This window comes from Notamacropus eugenii, chromosome 5, assembly GCF_028372415.1.
Source record: "Notamacropus eugenii isolate mMacEug1 chromosome 5, mMacEug1.pri_v2, whole genome shotgun sequence".
Taxonomy (NCBI): domain Eukaryota; kingdom Metazoa; phylum Chordata; class Mammalia; order Diprotodontia; family Macropodidae; genus Notamacropus; species Notamacropus eugenii.
In genome coordinates, this window is record NC_092876.1 from 443,468,290 (window position 1) to 443,482,820 (window position 14,531).

General features: G+C 35.2%; 1 protein-coding gene across 11 annotated transcripts in view; it reads left to right on the top strand.

The window, feature by feature from the left end:
* The window catches only part of DMD (dystrophin), a 2,329,373-nt gene that overhangs the window by 1,668,254 nt on the left and 646,588 nt on the right, over window positions 1–14,531 (top strand). For all 11 annotated transcript variants that reach the window (XR_011968542.1, XM_072616876.1, XM_072616880.1 and 8 more), the window contains one exon: window positions 12,168–12,285. Coding sequence is in view for 10 of the 11 variants with exons in the window: in XM_072616876.1 (XP_072472977.1) it covers window positions 12,168–12,285 (118 nt within the window). In the remaining variant the exon portion in view is untranslated. The remainder of the gene's footprint in view (window positions 1–12,167; window positions 12,286–14,531) is intronic.

A 14,531-nucleotide genomic window follows, 5' to 3' on the forward strand; every position in this document is an offset into this window, starting at 1 on the left:
ATTGACTAAGTGGTGCTGCCTTTCAGTAACTTGAAAGCTGGACCTGGAACTCAGGAAAATAAGTCACCGAAATTGCCTTGAAGTAACCCCAATTTTACTTTCTCCATACATTGAACATATGCAAAGGTAGAGTTTGAGCAAATTGGAACAATATATAAGTAGTAGAAACATGGACTAGGGTTGGATAACTAAAAAAACACAGTCCACATTGGCTCAGAAATACGTTAGCAAATAATCAACAATAAATTGTCACCTATGATAAATTTGTCCTATTCCTTGAAAATTGTGTCAGTATCCTTAAAAATGGTTGACATTTCTGGAGCACTTACATATATTATCTCATTTTTGCCTTACAATAAATAGCAGAGAGAGAATTTGAACACAAACCTTCCTAACTCTAGAACATGCCAACTGTTCTACCATTCTCCCTCTAAGTAATATAGCAGTCCTTAGTGTAGACTTGAAGTATCAAACATGCTATCTGTGCAGACCACACTCAGTCTAAGACACTCACAAGTGGCTCAAACCATATTAAGATGTTAACGGAAATTGTTTCACAAAATAAATAAAAATAAAATAAAACAAACAATATTAATAGGTGGTTTTCTAAGTTAATACGTGGCTCTCAGGGATCTTTTTGGAGTTAAGTGTCCCCCATTTCTGTTTGATATCACTGGTGTAGGCTACTAATTTGAAAGCTACTTTGCAACTAAGATTTCTCATTTGTGCATTTTAAAGGGTTTGTCAAGGAAGTCAATCATCTAGGTTTCTTGTGTCAGAGCATTTTTGAAAGAATAATGAGAGAATTCCCAGGCCCTACTTGAACAAAAGAAAAAATAAGTTACTTAAAAAATAATTTATTGATAGCAGACTAGTCTCATTTTGCAGGATTAAGGGATAATACCATTCAGACAGTTTTGGAAGATTAAAAAAAAAGAACAGCAAAAATTCCAAAGCCGATCAACAGAAGATCAGAGATTTAGAGCTAGAAGAGATCTTAGGGATCATTCAGTCTTGACTCTCTCATTTTACAAATAGGAAAACTGAGGCACAAAGGTTAATTGATGGCACAGTTGATACAACTAATAAATATCAGAGATGAAAACTTATGTACAGGTGCTTTGATTTGGAGTCCAGTGTTCTTTTCTCCTTAATAAACATGTATGTATACATAGATACACATGTATCTATGGATATATGTAAAATACATACACATACATACACACCTTTATGGATATTTACATATATACTTGTACATGTGTATACATGTGTATGTTTAAATATATGTTAAAATATATAATATGCTTATCTTTCTAAAGCATATAAAACAATCAGTAAAAAAATCTTACAATTATAATGAAATTTATGATTTGATATCTAGTAGCTATGTATAAAATTGATATCCCATTTTTCAGTCCTCAGCACTAGTTGAGCACTTACTAATCTTCGTCATTCCTTTAAACACTGCTTGAGCCACTTCAGTGTGTTCTGATCTATATGACTTACTGCTGCTTTTATACTTTAATTGACCTAGTCTTGCTTTCACTGTAATCTCCCCTTGTCCAGAATGTTTCAACCATTCCCCCATGATAAAAAAATCTGTTAAAAAATCCTGTTAAAAAAATCTTCACCATACTGGTAGCTTTAAGTTAGAAAACACTTTTTCTTTTCTGATGCATCTAACATCGTTTTCTTCATTTCTATTTTAACACCATTTCAATTAGTCAGTCAATAAAATTCAGCAATCATTTATACATTGGTTATGTCCCCAATACTACTCTAGAATCCCACTTTAGACATTTAGCTTCTGTGGGACCCTGGACAAGTCACTTATGTCTCAGTTTCTTTCTCAGTAAAATGGAGATTGTGGTAGTTTTATCTCACAGAGCTTTCTGTGGTTTATTTAATATTCTACAACTTTGCTAAAGTTGTTAATTATTTCAACAAGTTCTTTTTTTCAGTTGATTCTCCAGGATTCTCTAAGTATACTATCATATCATCTGCAAAGAGTAATAGCTTTGTTTCCTCATTGCCTATTCTAATTCCTTCAATATCTTTTTTTCTCTTTTACTGTAGTTAATATTTCTAACATAATATTGAATAATAGGGATGATAATGGGCATAGTTGTTCACCCCTGATCTCATTGGGAAGGCATCTAGTTTATTCCCATTACAGATAATGTTTACTGATGGTTTGAGTCAGATATTACTTATCATTTTAAGGAAAGCTTCATTAATCCCTAGGTTCTCTCATATTTTCAACAGGAATGGTTGGAATATTTTTTTCAAAGTTTTTTCTATATCTGTTGAGAAAGTCATATAATTTTTGTTGACTTTGTAGCTGATATGGTCAATTATGCTCATCTCTTTCTTAATATTTAACCAGTCCTGCATTCGTGATTTAAATCCCACCTGACAATAGTGCATGACCCTGGTGATATATGGCTGGTGTTTTATTTAAATTTTTTGCATCAATATTCTTTAGGAAAGTTAATCTATAGTTTTCCTTCTCTATTTTAGCTCTTTCTTGTTTAGATATCAGCATCATATTTACGCAGTAAAAGGTATTTGGTAGGACTCTTTCTTTGTCTATTTTTCCAAATTGTTTATATACATTGGAACTAATTGCTCTTTAAATAATTGGTAGAGTAAGATTGATTTTTATATCATTGAATGTGTATATTATTCCCTCTTTGAGCCAGTTTTGATGAGAGTAAGATTCCAGCAATGCCCACCCCACCCCCACCTTTGCCTTCACTGTAATAGGTCTTTTATACTGCTTCATGTGAGGAAATTTACCCCATTTTACCTCTCTGCTTCCAGTGTACTCTTCTTTCTCAGTCATTACTTCTTTTTCCTTTTGAATATCATCCAATCAAAGTCACTTTATACCTGCACCTTCTATCTCTGTATGTTCCTTACTAGTGAAATAATTCTTAAGAGCTGCAAATAATATCTCCCCATATAAGGATGTAAATGATTTAATCTTATTCAGTGCCTTATATTTTTTCTTTCCTGTTTACCTTTGTATGCTTCTCTGAGACTTGTATTTGAAAATCAAATTTTTTGTTCACCTCTGATCTTTTCATCATAGTCCTCTCTTTCATCAAATGACCAATTTTCTCCTAAAAGATTATGTTAATTTTCACTGGGTAGGTGATTCTTCATTGTAATCCTAGCTTCTTTGCCCTCTTGATTATCATATCCCAAGCCCTCCAATCCTTTAATGTAGAAGATGTTAAATCTTATGTAATCTTCAATGTGGCTCCATGATACTAGATATTTTTTTCTGGATATTTGCAATATTTTCTCCTTTATCTTGGAGTTCTGGGATTTGGCTATAATATTCCTGGGAGTTTTTGTTCTGGGATCTCTTTCAGGAGATGACTGGGATGATTGATGGATTCTTTCAATGCCTATTTTATCCTCTAGTTCTAGGATATTGTGGAAGTTTTCCTTAATGAATTTTTGAAGTGTGATATCCAGGTTCTTTTTTTCATCATGGCTTTCACATACTTCAGTAATTCCTAAATAATCTCTACAGGTTCTAATTTCTAAGTCAGTTGTTTTTCTAATGAGATATTTTACATCTGCTTCTTTTTTTGTTTCTTTTCATTTTGTTTGATTGATTCTTGATGTCACATGAAGTCATTAACTTCCACTTGTTCAGTTCTAATTTTTAAGATGTTATTTTCTTCAGTCAGCTTTTTTTAACCTCCTGTTTCATTTAGCCAACTCTATTTTTAAGGAATTCTTATCTTCAGTGAATTTTTGTTCCTCTTTACTTTTTTTGTGCTTTTTTTTTTTTTACCAAATTGTTGACTCTTTTAATCATGATTCTCTTGCTTTAATCTCATTTCTTTTTCCAAATCTTTCTTCAGTCTCTTTTATTTCCTTTTAAAAATCCTTTTTGAGCTCTCCCAGGAGTCTTTTTTATTTGGCTTGAGATCAATTTACATTTTTCTTTGAGGCTTTGCATGTTGGTGTTTGACATTCTTATCTTCTTCTAAGTTTATGTTTTGACTTTCCCTGTTACCATAATGACTTTCTATGGTCATGTTCTTGTTTTATTGCACATTTTTCCCTATTTTTTTTTCATTTTCTATTTCATAACTTTTATAGTTGAGCTCTGTTCCTGGGATGGAAGGGGCACTGTCCCAAGCTTCCTGGCCCATGAACAGTGGGCCTGTATCTCCCAGGCAATATTCACAGCACTGAGGGCTACTATGAATATGCCAGTGTAGTTCTGAATCACAAAATATAACATACTCTCAATACAAAAGGCAGAAGGAAAACATTTATTCAGACACCAGAAAGCCAAATCCCAATACCATAAAGCCAAATCCATCATATTAACCAAAAAATCAATACACATTAGCAGGTCAGGGGACAAAGCCATTCCCAAGCCTTTCTCCCTCTCCCCCCAACTGCTCACCTGGTGTTGTGCCAGGGCTGTGGGGAGCCAGGTACTGTGCAAGGGTCAGCAAGGGTTGGAAGTTTAGCCTGGCCACTTGCCTAGTGCTGTGTCATGGCCATAGGGTATCTGGCCCCTGCTCCAGGGTCTCTGAAGTCCTGGATACTCACTTGCTGATGTAGTAAGCTGTAGAGCCTCAGTTACTGAGCTGCACTGGGGTTGAGGGCCTCCTGCTGGCTTGCCTGGATACTGTCTGATTTGGATTGTGTTTCTCTTTTACCCAACCTTCTGCCAACCTTCTAAATTGTCTTCAGCAGAAACGTTGTTTCAACCCATCTTTTATTGGTTCCATCATTCCAGCATTCATTCTGAGGTGTTCTTTTATAGTTGTTTGGATGAGATTTTAGAAGAATTCAGGGGATTTCCAGCCTAATTCCTCCATCTTGACTCCTGGAAGTCACACAGTAAAATTAATATGATAGAACCAACACTGACCTTGTTTGTATTCTCTTTCTGAATTTTCATCGCCTTTTTTCTAAATATTTTAATGATATTTTTCCTTTTCTTTCTTTTTTTCTTGTACTACTCTCCCTTTCACTAAGCCTCCTACACTTAACCTTCACTTAAAATAAAATTAGAGTAAATAAAAATAAATTCATATGTTGGTTTTATATGAAAACCCATGGAAACAGTTCTCATTTATCTTTATTTTCCATTTCCACTGATGCCACCCTCATCTAGGTTATTATCTTCTTACACTTGGATTATTGCAGTAGCTTCTTAAGACATCTCCCTTCCTCAGTGCCCTTTCTTCTCTAACCTCTCCAATACACTGTTTTGGAATTAATCTTCCCAAAGTACCTGCTTTCATTAAGTCCATCATATGTTTGCATTCTTTCAATGGTTATCTGTTGCCCTCAGACTAAAGTTCAAAATCCTCAGCCTCTCCTTCAAAATCTTCTGTACTCTGGCTTCACTTTATCTAGCTAACCTTACCTCCTAATACTCTCCAAGAACCCTTTTTACCAGTCAGGTTGATGTCCTCATTTCTGGCAAACAGACCTTGGCAAATGTCTGTTTCCATGCTTTTTCCCCCTACTTCAGCCATCCATAACGCTCTCCCCATCCTTTTTTCCTTGTCAAAATCCTACCTGCTCTTTCAGGGGTTAGAGACTAAGCCCATGATTTTAATACAAAACTTTTGAATATGGAAGCCCCCTCCATTGATGCGAATCAGAACTTTCTCTTCAACTTGAGGTCTCAGTTGTCCAGAGGACTGAGAGGTGACATGGCCAAGGTCACACAGATAGTATGTGGTAGAGGCAGTTTTTCCTAGTCAAAGCCAATGTTCTAGGTCCTACACCAAGCTATGCCCTACAAGAGGCTGTGCACTTATTAAAGTTTAGTTAAGGGAGTATCTTTAAAAAATTGGAAGCTGAAGAGATTAACTTGAAGAAAAAAAATAAAGGAATTGACATGTAAAATGAGATAAAATTTTCTGGCAAACTATAAAGGTTACAGTTCAGCAGGTACATGGCTTAAATTCTTATTTTCCCTTGTTTTTTTGGCATCAGTCTTTATAGGTGTTTTCTTAAATTAGATACAAAATCATTCTTGAGAACTCCAGTTACAATCCTTCAGCATTGATATTTATTTTCATTCAGCTAAGTTTACATTTGGAGGTCTCTTGGACATGGTGGGTGCTTTTTTATTTTGTCTCATTTTTGTCATTCATTTGTGTGGAGAACTCCTACAATAGATTCTCCTTCCACCCATGCTAGATGAACAATTCCTCTGCAGATTATAGTATTAAGAAAGTTGCTTGGTACACTGAGAGGTTATTATCTGCCCATAACCACAGAGCCATTATCTATGAGAGGCAGGGACAGAACCCAGGTCTTCTTGACTCCACTGGCTCTCTTTTCTCTATTCCACAATGCCTTTCATTCAGAAACCTATGAAAATAATTAGGGGCTTGTGCTGAAATTGTAACTAACTTTGACTTACTATGAAAAGAATGTTAATTACTAGGGAATCAAAAATTGAGGATCCATTTTTTTTCAAATTTGTTACTTATTATTTTTAGCTAAAATATAATATTTTATGTAGGTTAAATAAAATTGTGGTATTTTCCATTCTAATCTGATTGTATGTGGCATTTCATTTTAAAGAATACTACAAAATTCTTTACAACAATTTCAAGTAAAATAACAAGCTGTTTTTGTAATAGCTTCCCTTACCACAGGGGAGACTTGGTAACATAAAAACTTGTGATTCAGATTTCATTTGAAGATACGAGTTTATCATTCTTTTTTTTCCCCTCCATTTTCTCTCAGCTAGTGGAGTCCATTATGAATTCAGATCTCCAAGGGGTAAGCTGTTCTCAGTGTATGTAGCCTAATAGTTGTCTGAAAATTCCTTTGAAAATAGGATAGTTTCATTCCCTCTCCAATAGTTATTTTGTTTAGATAGTAGATAATATACTAGCAATAAACTGTATAACATACTTAGATAATGTTGAGTACATTACCTTGTTCTGTTAAATCAAGTTGGATTTCTTATAAATGTGTTTTGTGCAGGTATAAATTATATCAAGTGAAATGACAAGACAAAATTCTGAACATGATTTAATCAGTTTATTAGTTAAGCTGGCAATAACTGATAAATTGAAGTCATTGGTCTCTTTTAGAGGCCAAAGACCCCATCTGAGGGTCATAGGACCCTTTAAATCCCAGTGTGTCTTCCTTCTGATTGACATGAGAATGCATCATTGGAACCTCCCCTGGCAAATGTAAGGCAACCATTATTGGCAGATGGGTTGGCCTTCAGGTGTGGCTGATTAACACCTTTCTCTGATACTAGAGCAGCACCACCTTCTCTGCATTGGTCCCAGTAGAAAGAGTCATCTAGGATTTGGCCTCTAGTTCAAAACTAAAATAAAATAAGTGAGCATAATATTCCCATCCTTCCCTTTGCCCTCTACAAAGGAGAATTTCCTATTCTGAAATTCTTCAAATTCAGATTAGTCATTCAACAAATAGGTTTGGTTTTGCTAAATTCATTAGGTATATCAGTGATTTGTATTTTATTTCTTTTAGTTTATTTCTCTATGTAAAGATACCTGGTCAGTCCATGCATGAGGAGGTAAAATATATCAACAGAAATGCTATGAGAATTCCTAGTTTTTTAAATAATACAGTGTTTCATTTTTTAAAATTTTCAAGGAACTTGCTTCAAAGAATGCTATTAATATTCTTCTCAGGTGCTTACATAGCATGTATCTGTGAACAGAATTAGAGAATCATTCAACTAGAGAACAAGTTTCACAATGCTCTAAAAGCTATTTTGTTCATTAGAGAGGAAAATGGACTGTTTTAAGTCTAAACTGACATGCTTGCTAATTCCTGCGATAAAACTATTCATTGTGGTCAGTTCTAATTTAGTATCTATTAAATAAACTTCAGACTGAAGTTGATCAAGTCACTTCTAAAACATACTTTTTAATTGAACTTTGAGTTTCTAAAGGAAAGAAAAAACAACAAAGTATTAGAATGTTTGAATTGTACAATTTATCTATATAAAGAAGAGTACGCAACAGTAAACCAGTTGATAAATATAAGCTACATTCTTAAAACAACAAGTGATTTGGAAACTCTTTTTTCACTTTTCCCTTGAAAATAGAGAAACCATATAGTTTGGCCTCTGTGTTACTCCAAATGCTTACCTGAACTTATAGAATAGTTTTATAGCTTTATCAGAAATTTTTAGGCAATCGCTATCTGAAAAGATACTGAATATATTAAAACTTCTACACATACTGAATTCTGAAGTACGTTTCATTGAGTGTGTCATAGATGACTGGTCTTATCATTCCACCCCAAGAAAATGTTTCTTTCTTAAAAATCTATCTATGACTACATATCTTCTCCTATAGAATATGTTCAGTTCTCTCCAACTGACTTATGCTACTTACTTCAATCGGTGTCTGGCAATTTGTTCCATATTTCAAACACCCCTTTGTGTAAAGAAACCATAAAAGTTAGAAACCTGAAAATTGGATTTTTCTTTTGAACAATCACTGTCTACAAATGTGGAAAATTTGTTAAAAGTTGATCCCACCAGTTTTTCAATACGGTAAGGGAATAAAGTGTCAAATAATATGTGTAGTGTCTGGATCACTTCTTTCTGTTTTTTTAATATTTCTGCCCAAAAGCTATTGAGCCTGAATTCTGAAGGCAAGCTGCCTGCTGTCTCCTAGTAGGGTAAAAATGTGACCTTTCATATGGAAAAAAAAAACCTGTAAAATTAGTAGGAGAAAATAGGTCACTTCATAAACTCAATATCTACCACTTTTCTACCATGCACTCTCTTAAAATAGCAAGTCTTCACATTTTAGAACCCTCCCTAGATTTACTACATGGGAAGATTTTTCACATCCCAAATCAGTTCACACATTTTGTGAAGAAATTGGTAAAGAATGTTGTCCTTCCATTGTGGAGAGGCTCAGGTGATAGCAATTATATATTGATGATTACATAGAGAAAATTCCATGGTGACTATGTCATTGCTGCCTCTCAAAAACATGAATAAAATATTTTTAAATATGGTTCACTAAATAAAGAAGATACCTCATTCAACATTCTGACGCAGTTTTTTTTTTTAAAGAACCTTAAGGTGGCTTCAGAATCTTAAGAAATATGAAGATTTTCATTTCTATTTTATATTCAAAGAAGCAAATGGCAAAAATAACTAGTTTAGAATGCTTCAGATCACTACTATGAGAAATATTAAGCAGAAAAAAGATTACAGTTTCACCTCACAACAAGCCAATTGGCAAGAAATGTTACTGAAGGAGTTATGTATGGGCAAACTAATGCGTTGTTGGATTATTGGTCCAATTTTTTATTGCTGGAAAATAACCTGCAATTATCTGAAGAGAATATCTAAAAGACCACAGTCTGACCCAGAATCTTCACTAAAGGAAAGAAAATAAGTATTTCTGTAGCATCTACTCTATGCCAAGCACTTTTTACCAATATCTCATCTGATTCTTACAATAACCCTGGGAAGTATGTCTTATTATTATTCCAGCTTTATAGCTGAAGAAACTGAGGCAGGCAGCAGTTAAGTGACTTGCCCAGGGAAACACAGTCAGCGTCTGACTCTGGATTTGAATTCAGGTCTTCCTGAAGCCACACCCTGTTCTCTATCCACTGATCCACCTAGATGCCTTAATACTGAGGGTCCTGGAATCAGGAAGACCTAAATTTTCATACTGCCTCAGATCTTAGCTTTGTGAACCTTGGCAAGTCACTTACCTTGTTTACCTCAGTTTCTTCAACTGTAAAATGTGGATCATAATAGCACCTACCTCTTGTAGTTATTGTGAGGATCAAATTTGATAATATTTGTGTGTGTGCATATATTATCTCAAATGTGATATGTGTGTGTGTAAATATACACACAGTAGTTATATATGTATAATATTATGTACATACACACATATTATCTTTAACGAGACAATATTTTTAAAGACATGCACATATACCCAAAGGAGGTCAAGGAAAAAAAAAAGAAAGATCCCACATAAATTAAAATATTTATAGCTGAACATTTTATAATAGCAAATATCTGGAAATAAACTAAATATCCATCAAAAATGGATGGAATGACTAGATGAGTTGTTGAATTTTGCACATTAATATAATGAAATATTATTTTGCTCCCCAAATTATGAACATTATGAAGACAGAAAAGTATGGGAAGAGTAAAATAACCTGATTTATAGTGAAGTAAGCAAAAAAAAGGGAAACCAATATACACGAGAACCATAATAATATAAATCAAAATTATACCAATAAATCAATAGAAATTAAATGCTGCAGAATGACCAAGCTTGTTCCCAAAGGGTAGATATGGGAAGGTATGTTCCCCCCCATTTCTTTGCATAGTTTTTCTTTGTAAAGATGGGGTATTATGGTTATGCAACATTGAATATTGTGTTAGATAGTTCTCTTGTATTGGCTAGTTTTGCTGAGCCATTCTTGTTATAAATAACGATTCTCTAGAAAAGACAGATCAGAGGTAAACAATAGGAAATGTAGATAATAAAAAATAATATACCAAAACAAATCTATTTTAAATGTTTAAAGAATCACTATGTAAGGAAGAAATGTTCTAGAGCAAAAGTTTCCACCCGTTGCAAATATGTTTTTGTCCGAATATGTACTGTGACAACTTAAACAATAAACCCTAATGAAAAAACTTGGCATGAGTAGAATTTATTTCATTAAAGAAATATTTCATGTCTTAATTAGGATCCTAGATTTGGAGTTGGCAACAAACTCTATCTCTGTGCATACACATACACACATACGTACAAAATACACATATATACACGAACGTTGTATATGGGTGTATATATGTGTTTATATGTGCATTTTTGTTTGTGTATTTATATATGTATGTATGTATGTATAGGGATGGGATTTGTGATTTCATTGTTATAGGTAAGAAAACTTCCTCTACTTGTGCAAGCTAGCACCTTCTCTCCAACTTATGAGTCAGTCAGGAAGCATTAATTAAGCTTCTTCTATGTGCCAGGCAACGTGTTACATCTAATGATAAAAAAGAATCATCTTGTACTGTTGCCACAGAGCTTCTTAAACTATGGGTTGTAACCCGTATGGAGTCCTGAGAAATTTGGCAATGCTAAAAGATTTCTGAACACTCAATGACCAAAAATTAATTAAAAATCTAACAGGTAATGAATCCAAGAAGTTTCTGGTGGTGTCTGCCGTGTTACATCACACAACTTCCCTGTAGCCTTGGTTCTGCACGCAAAGCATGCCCACTTTGCAGTGAGCACACTCTCAGGTCAAGCAAGCTAAGGAGTGATGAAAGAGGAAAGGGGCTGTGAGTGGAAAAAGTTTAAGAAGCCCTGACCTAGAGCATTTAAAAGTTAAATGATTTACCCAGGGTCACACAGCCTACATATGTCAAAGGCAAATATAAATAGGTTCATATTATCATAGCCTTTTTGAAGTAGAAGGAATCTAAGATTTTGGCTTATCTTACCCCCACAGATTAGGGATGAGGAAGCTGAAGCCCCCTCCAAAAAAAATAAGAAATAAAAAATCTTAGAAACTAGTTAGCAGCAGAGGCAAGATTTCTTTTCTCCATTACTGAAATTCCTAGTCTGGTCAGGACTTCACCAAGAATTAGATTACAAGCTCAAGCAGTCATCTGTCCACTAAATAAGTTGTCGCAATTGAGAATGACAGTTCTTAATCTCAGAATTCTTATATTGACTTAAACGAGCCCAAGTGTAGCAATGCAGCTCAACCAAAGCTTTGAAATATTAAGAAGCAAATCTGTAATCAAGATTCCCATTTGGAACTTCTCACATATCTATGAATGAAAAACATTTTCTGGTTAAATTTTTATGCATAAAACACTAGCGATGGAGGGGCTTGTCTTTAATCACCCCTTCTCCCATATATTCTAAAAAATATTTTTCTTTAGCTTGAAAATAACACTTTGCTTCCTATAAATAAAGAATGTGCAGAGATGGAGCACTTTGTCTCTCTCCCAATGTATACGTGCCTAGAGTACAATTATCCACTTAAAAAGAAAATCCCTGAGAATTGTAGGGAACAGCAAATATCAGCGATGTCCTTGAATAGGACCACCATTTATCCATTACAGGTAAGCATTGAGGGCTGCTTTTAATTTTATACATTTGTTGACCTAGGCAACGCTACAGGATTTGGAGCAGCGACGCCCCCAGTTGGAAGAACTGATTACTGCGGCACAGAATTTGAAAAACAAGACTGGTAACCAAGAGGCCAGAACAATCATTACTGATCGCAGTAAGTGGGGTTTCCACTGCCCTGTGAAACTCAGGGCAGATTCTTGGAAAGTCATAGTCATAATGATGATGGGATGGGACCTGTTTTTATTTATTATTTATTATACTTTATATTATATATTTGCTATATTATTTGTTTATTTCAAATGTATGAAAATTTTCAGCCTACGGAAAACATGCTAAACAAAATTATTTCTAATTAGAATTATTTAATTGGTTATTAATTATGATTATTTGATTAGATATTAGAATAATTTAATTCTAATTAGAATTATTTATAATGAGTCCAAGTAGACTACTAGCTTCTCCATATTTTGTGATTCCTTTCTACGAAGGCTAAAGGATTTGTACCTCCTGCCCTTGCCCAGGTCTTGCATTCCTCTGCCCAACTTACTTCCACTGTTCCTTCTGCAACATCCCCTTCTAAACTACTGCCCCAAGCAGTACCCACTCCCACATTATTGTTAATAAACGCTGCTTCATCCTCCACCACAGCACTTCTCCTCTCTCATTCCTTCTGTCTTCAGTGCTTATAGGAACCTGGATTTTTCCAGGAAACGTGTTCCCCCTCCCCCATGTTCTACAAGACTGGCTGGGTTTTGTTTTCCTCTTTTGCTCCATGAAAATTTACTATATAGTTAGAATTTAGAGCTATTTATGTAATATTTAAAGGTTTGCAAAGCCCCATGCATATAATTCATTTGACCTCACAATACCTGTGAGACAGGTACTCATTATCTCTGTTTTATAGATGAGGTGACTGAAGGCTGAGAGGAGTTAAGTAACTTTTCCAGGGTCATACAGCTCATGTTTCTGAGATGAGATTTGAACTCAGGTCCTGCTGATCCCGAATCTAGCACTCTTACCTCCTATGCCAATTAGCTTCCTCTTCTCCTCTCTGCCACGACCTAGACCTTCCCTTTGCCACCATCACTCAAACAATTTAAATTCCTTCAAGGTCCATCCCATCTATCTTTATCACCATATTTAGATGCTTGTTTCTGTCCCTTCTTACATGTCTGTAATCTTATCTTTCCTATTCAGTGCCCTCATCCTTAGTTACCTCTTGATATTTCAGCAAATACCCAGGTCTCTCAGCTCATCCAACCCTCACTTCCCATAAAATCCATCACAGCTCTTCATTTCTACCTCACAGAATCATAGAGACACCATCAGTGTCTTATAGGGATGGTCTTCCCAATAGACCTCACCATCACCCAGAACTGTACCATGATACTGAATGATGAATTTTCATCTTTAGTTGTTTGACCTCACTTGTAACCCTACTCACTCACCCCATGACTTCCAGTCTCTCCCTCCAGTCCTGTTTTCCCAATCATTCCTATTCCAGCTTTGTTATTCCCTTTCATATTTTTGGCTCCCTGGTTGTCTATTTCAACAATGCAATGTCTCCCACTTCTAAATCCCTTGTCCTTTCCCTATTCACATGCCTGCTATTTTTTTGTTTTGTCTTTTTGTTTCTGTTTGCAAGGCAGTTGGAGTTAAGTGACTTGCCCTGCGACTAAGTGTCAAGTGTCTGAGGTTAGATATGAACTCAGGTTCTCCTGACTCCAGGGAGGTTGCTCTATCCACTGTGCCACCAACCTGTCCCACACTGAGTGCTCTTAAGTCTGAAGCATTTCCAGTTTTTTATTTCTCCATTCCAGTTCTTCAGCTACGAAATTCTGCTGCAGGAATTCAGCACATTTCCCCCTAAATGATCAAATCATCTTGTGGTCTACTTACCTGAGATTTAGATCACCTGTCATGATGTGTCTTATATCCTCTGCTTAGTATCTCAAAACTTTTCTGTATCTTCACTCGTTCTCTCCGCCTCTATGCTATTCTCAGATGATAATATGCTTTTTTCCATAATTGAGTTAACACACTTACATTCCATCATCTTTAAGGCTTTCACAAAATTGGTAGGGTAGAGTCACCAAAAGTATCACACCAGTGATGTTGCTCTCATCTGTTTCTGAAAGGCTGGAACATCATGAACTCTGCCTAATACCAGAAGCCTGGCTTCAGATGGTAAGATGGTACCAAGTGAAATCATACAAAACAGCCAAAGAAAGTTGCAGAGAAGTAGAACAGTCTAATGTAATACAGACTCCAAGGTACCTTCCCAGAAATTGATGCTGTAGAGCAGTTATACAATAGTATACCATCAGCAGAAGTGTTGAGGGAAACCTAAAAGGCAGTCACATTCTCCCAAAATGTAGAAATTACCATGGACTGAGATGA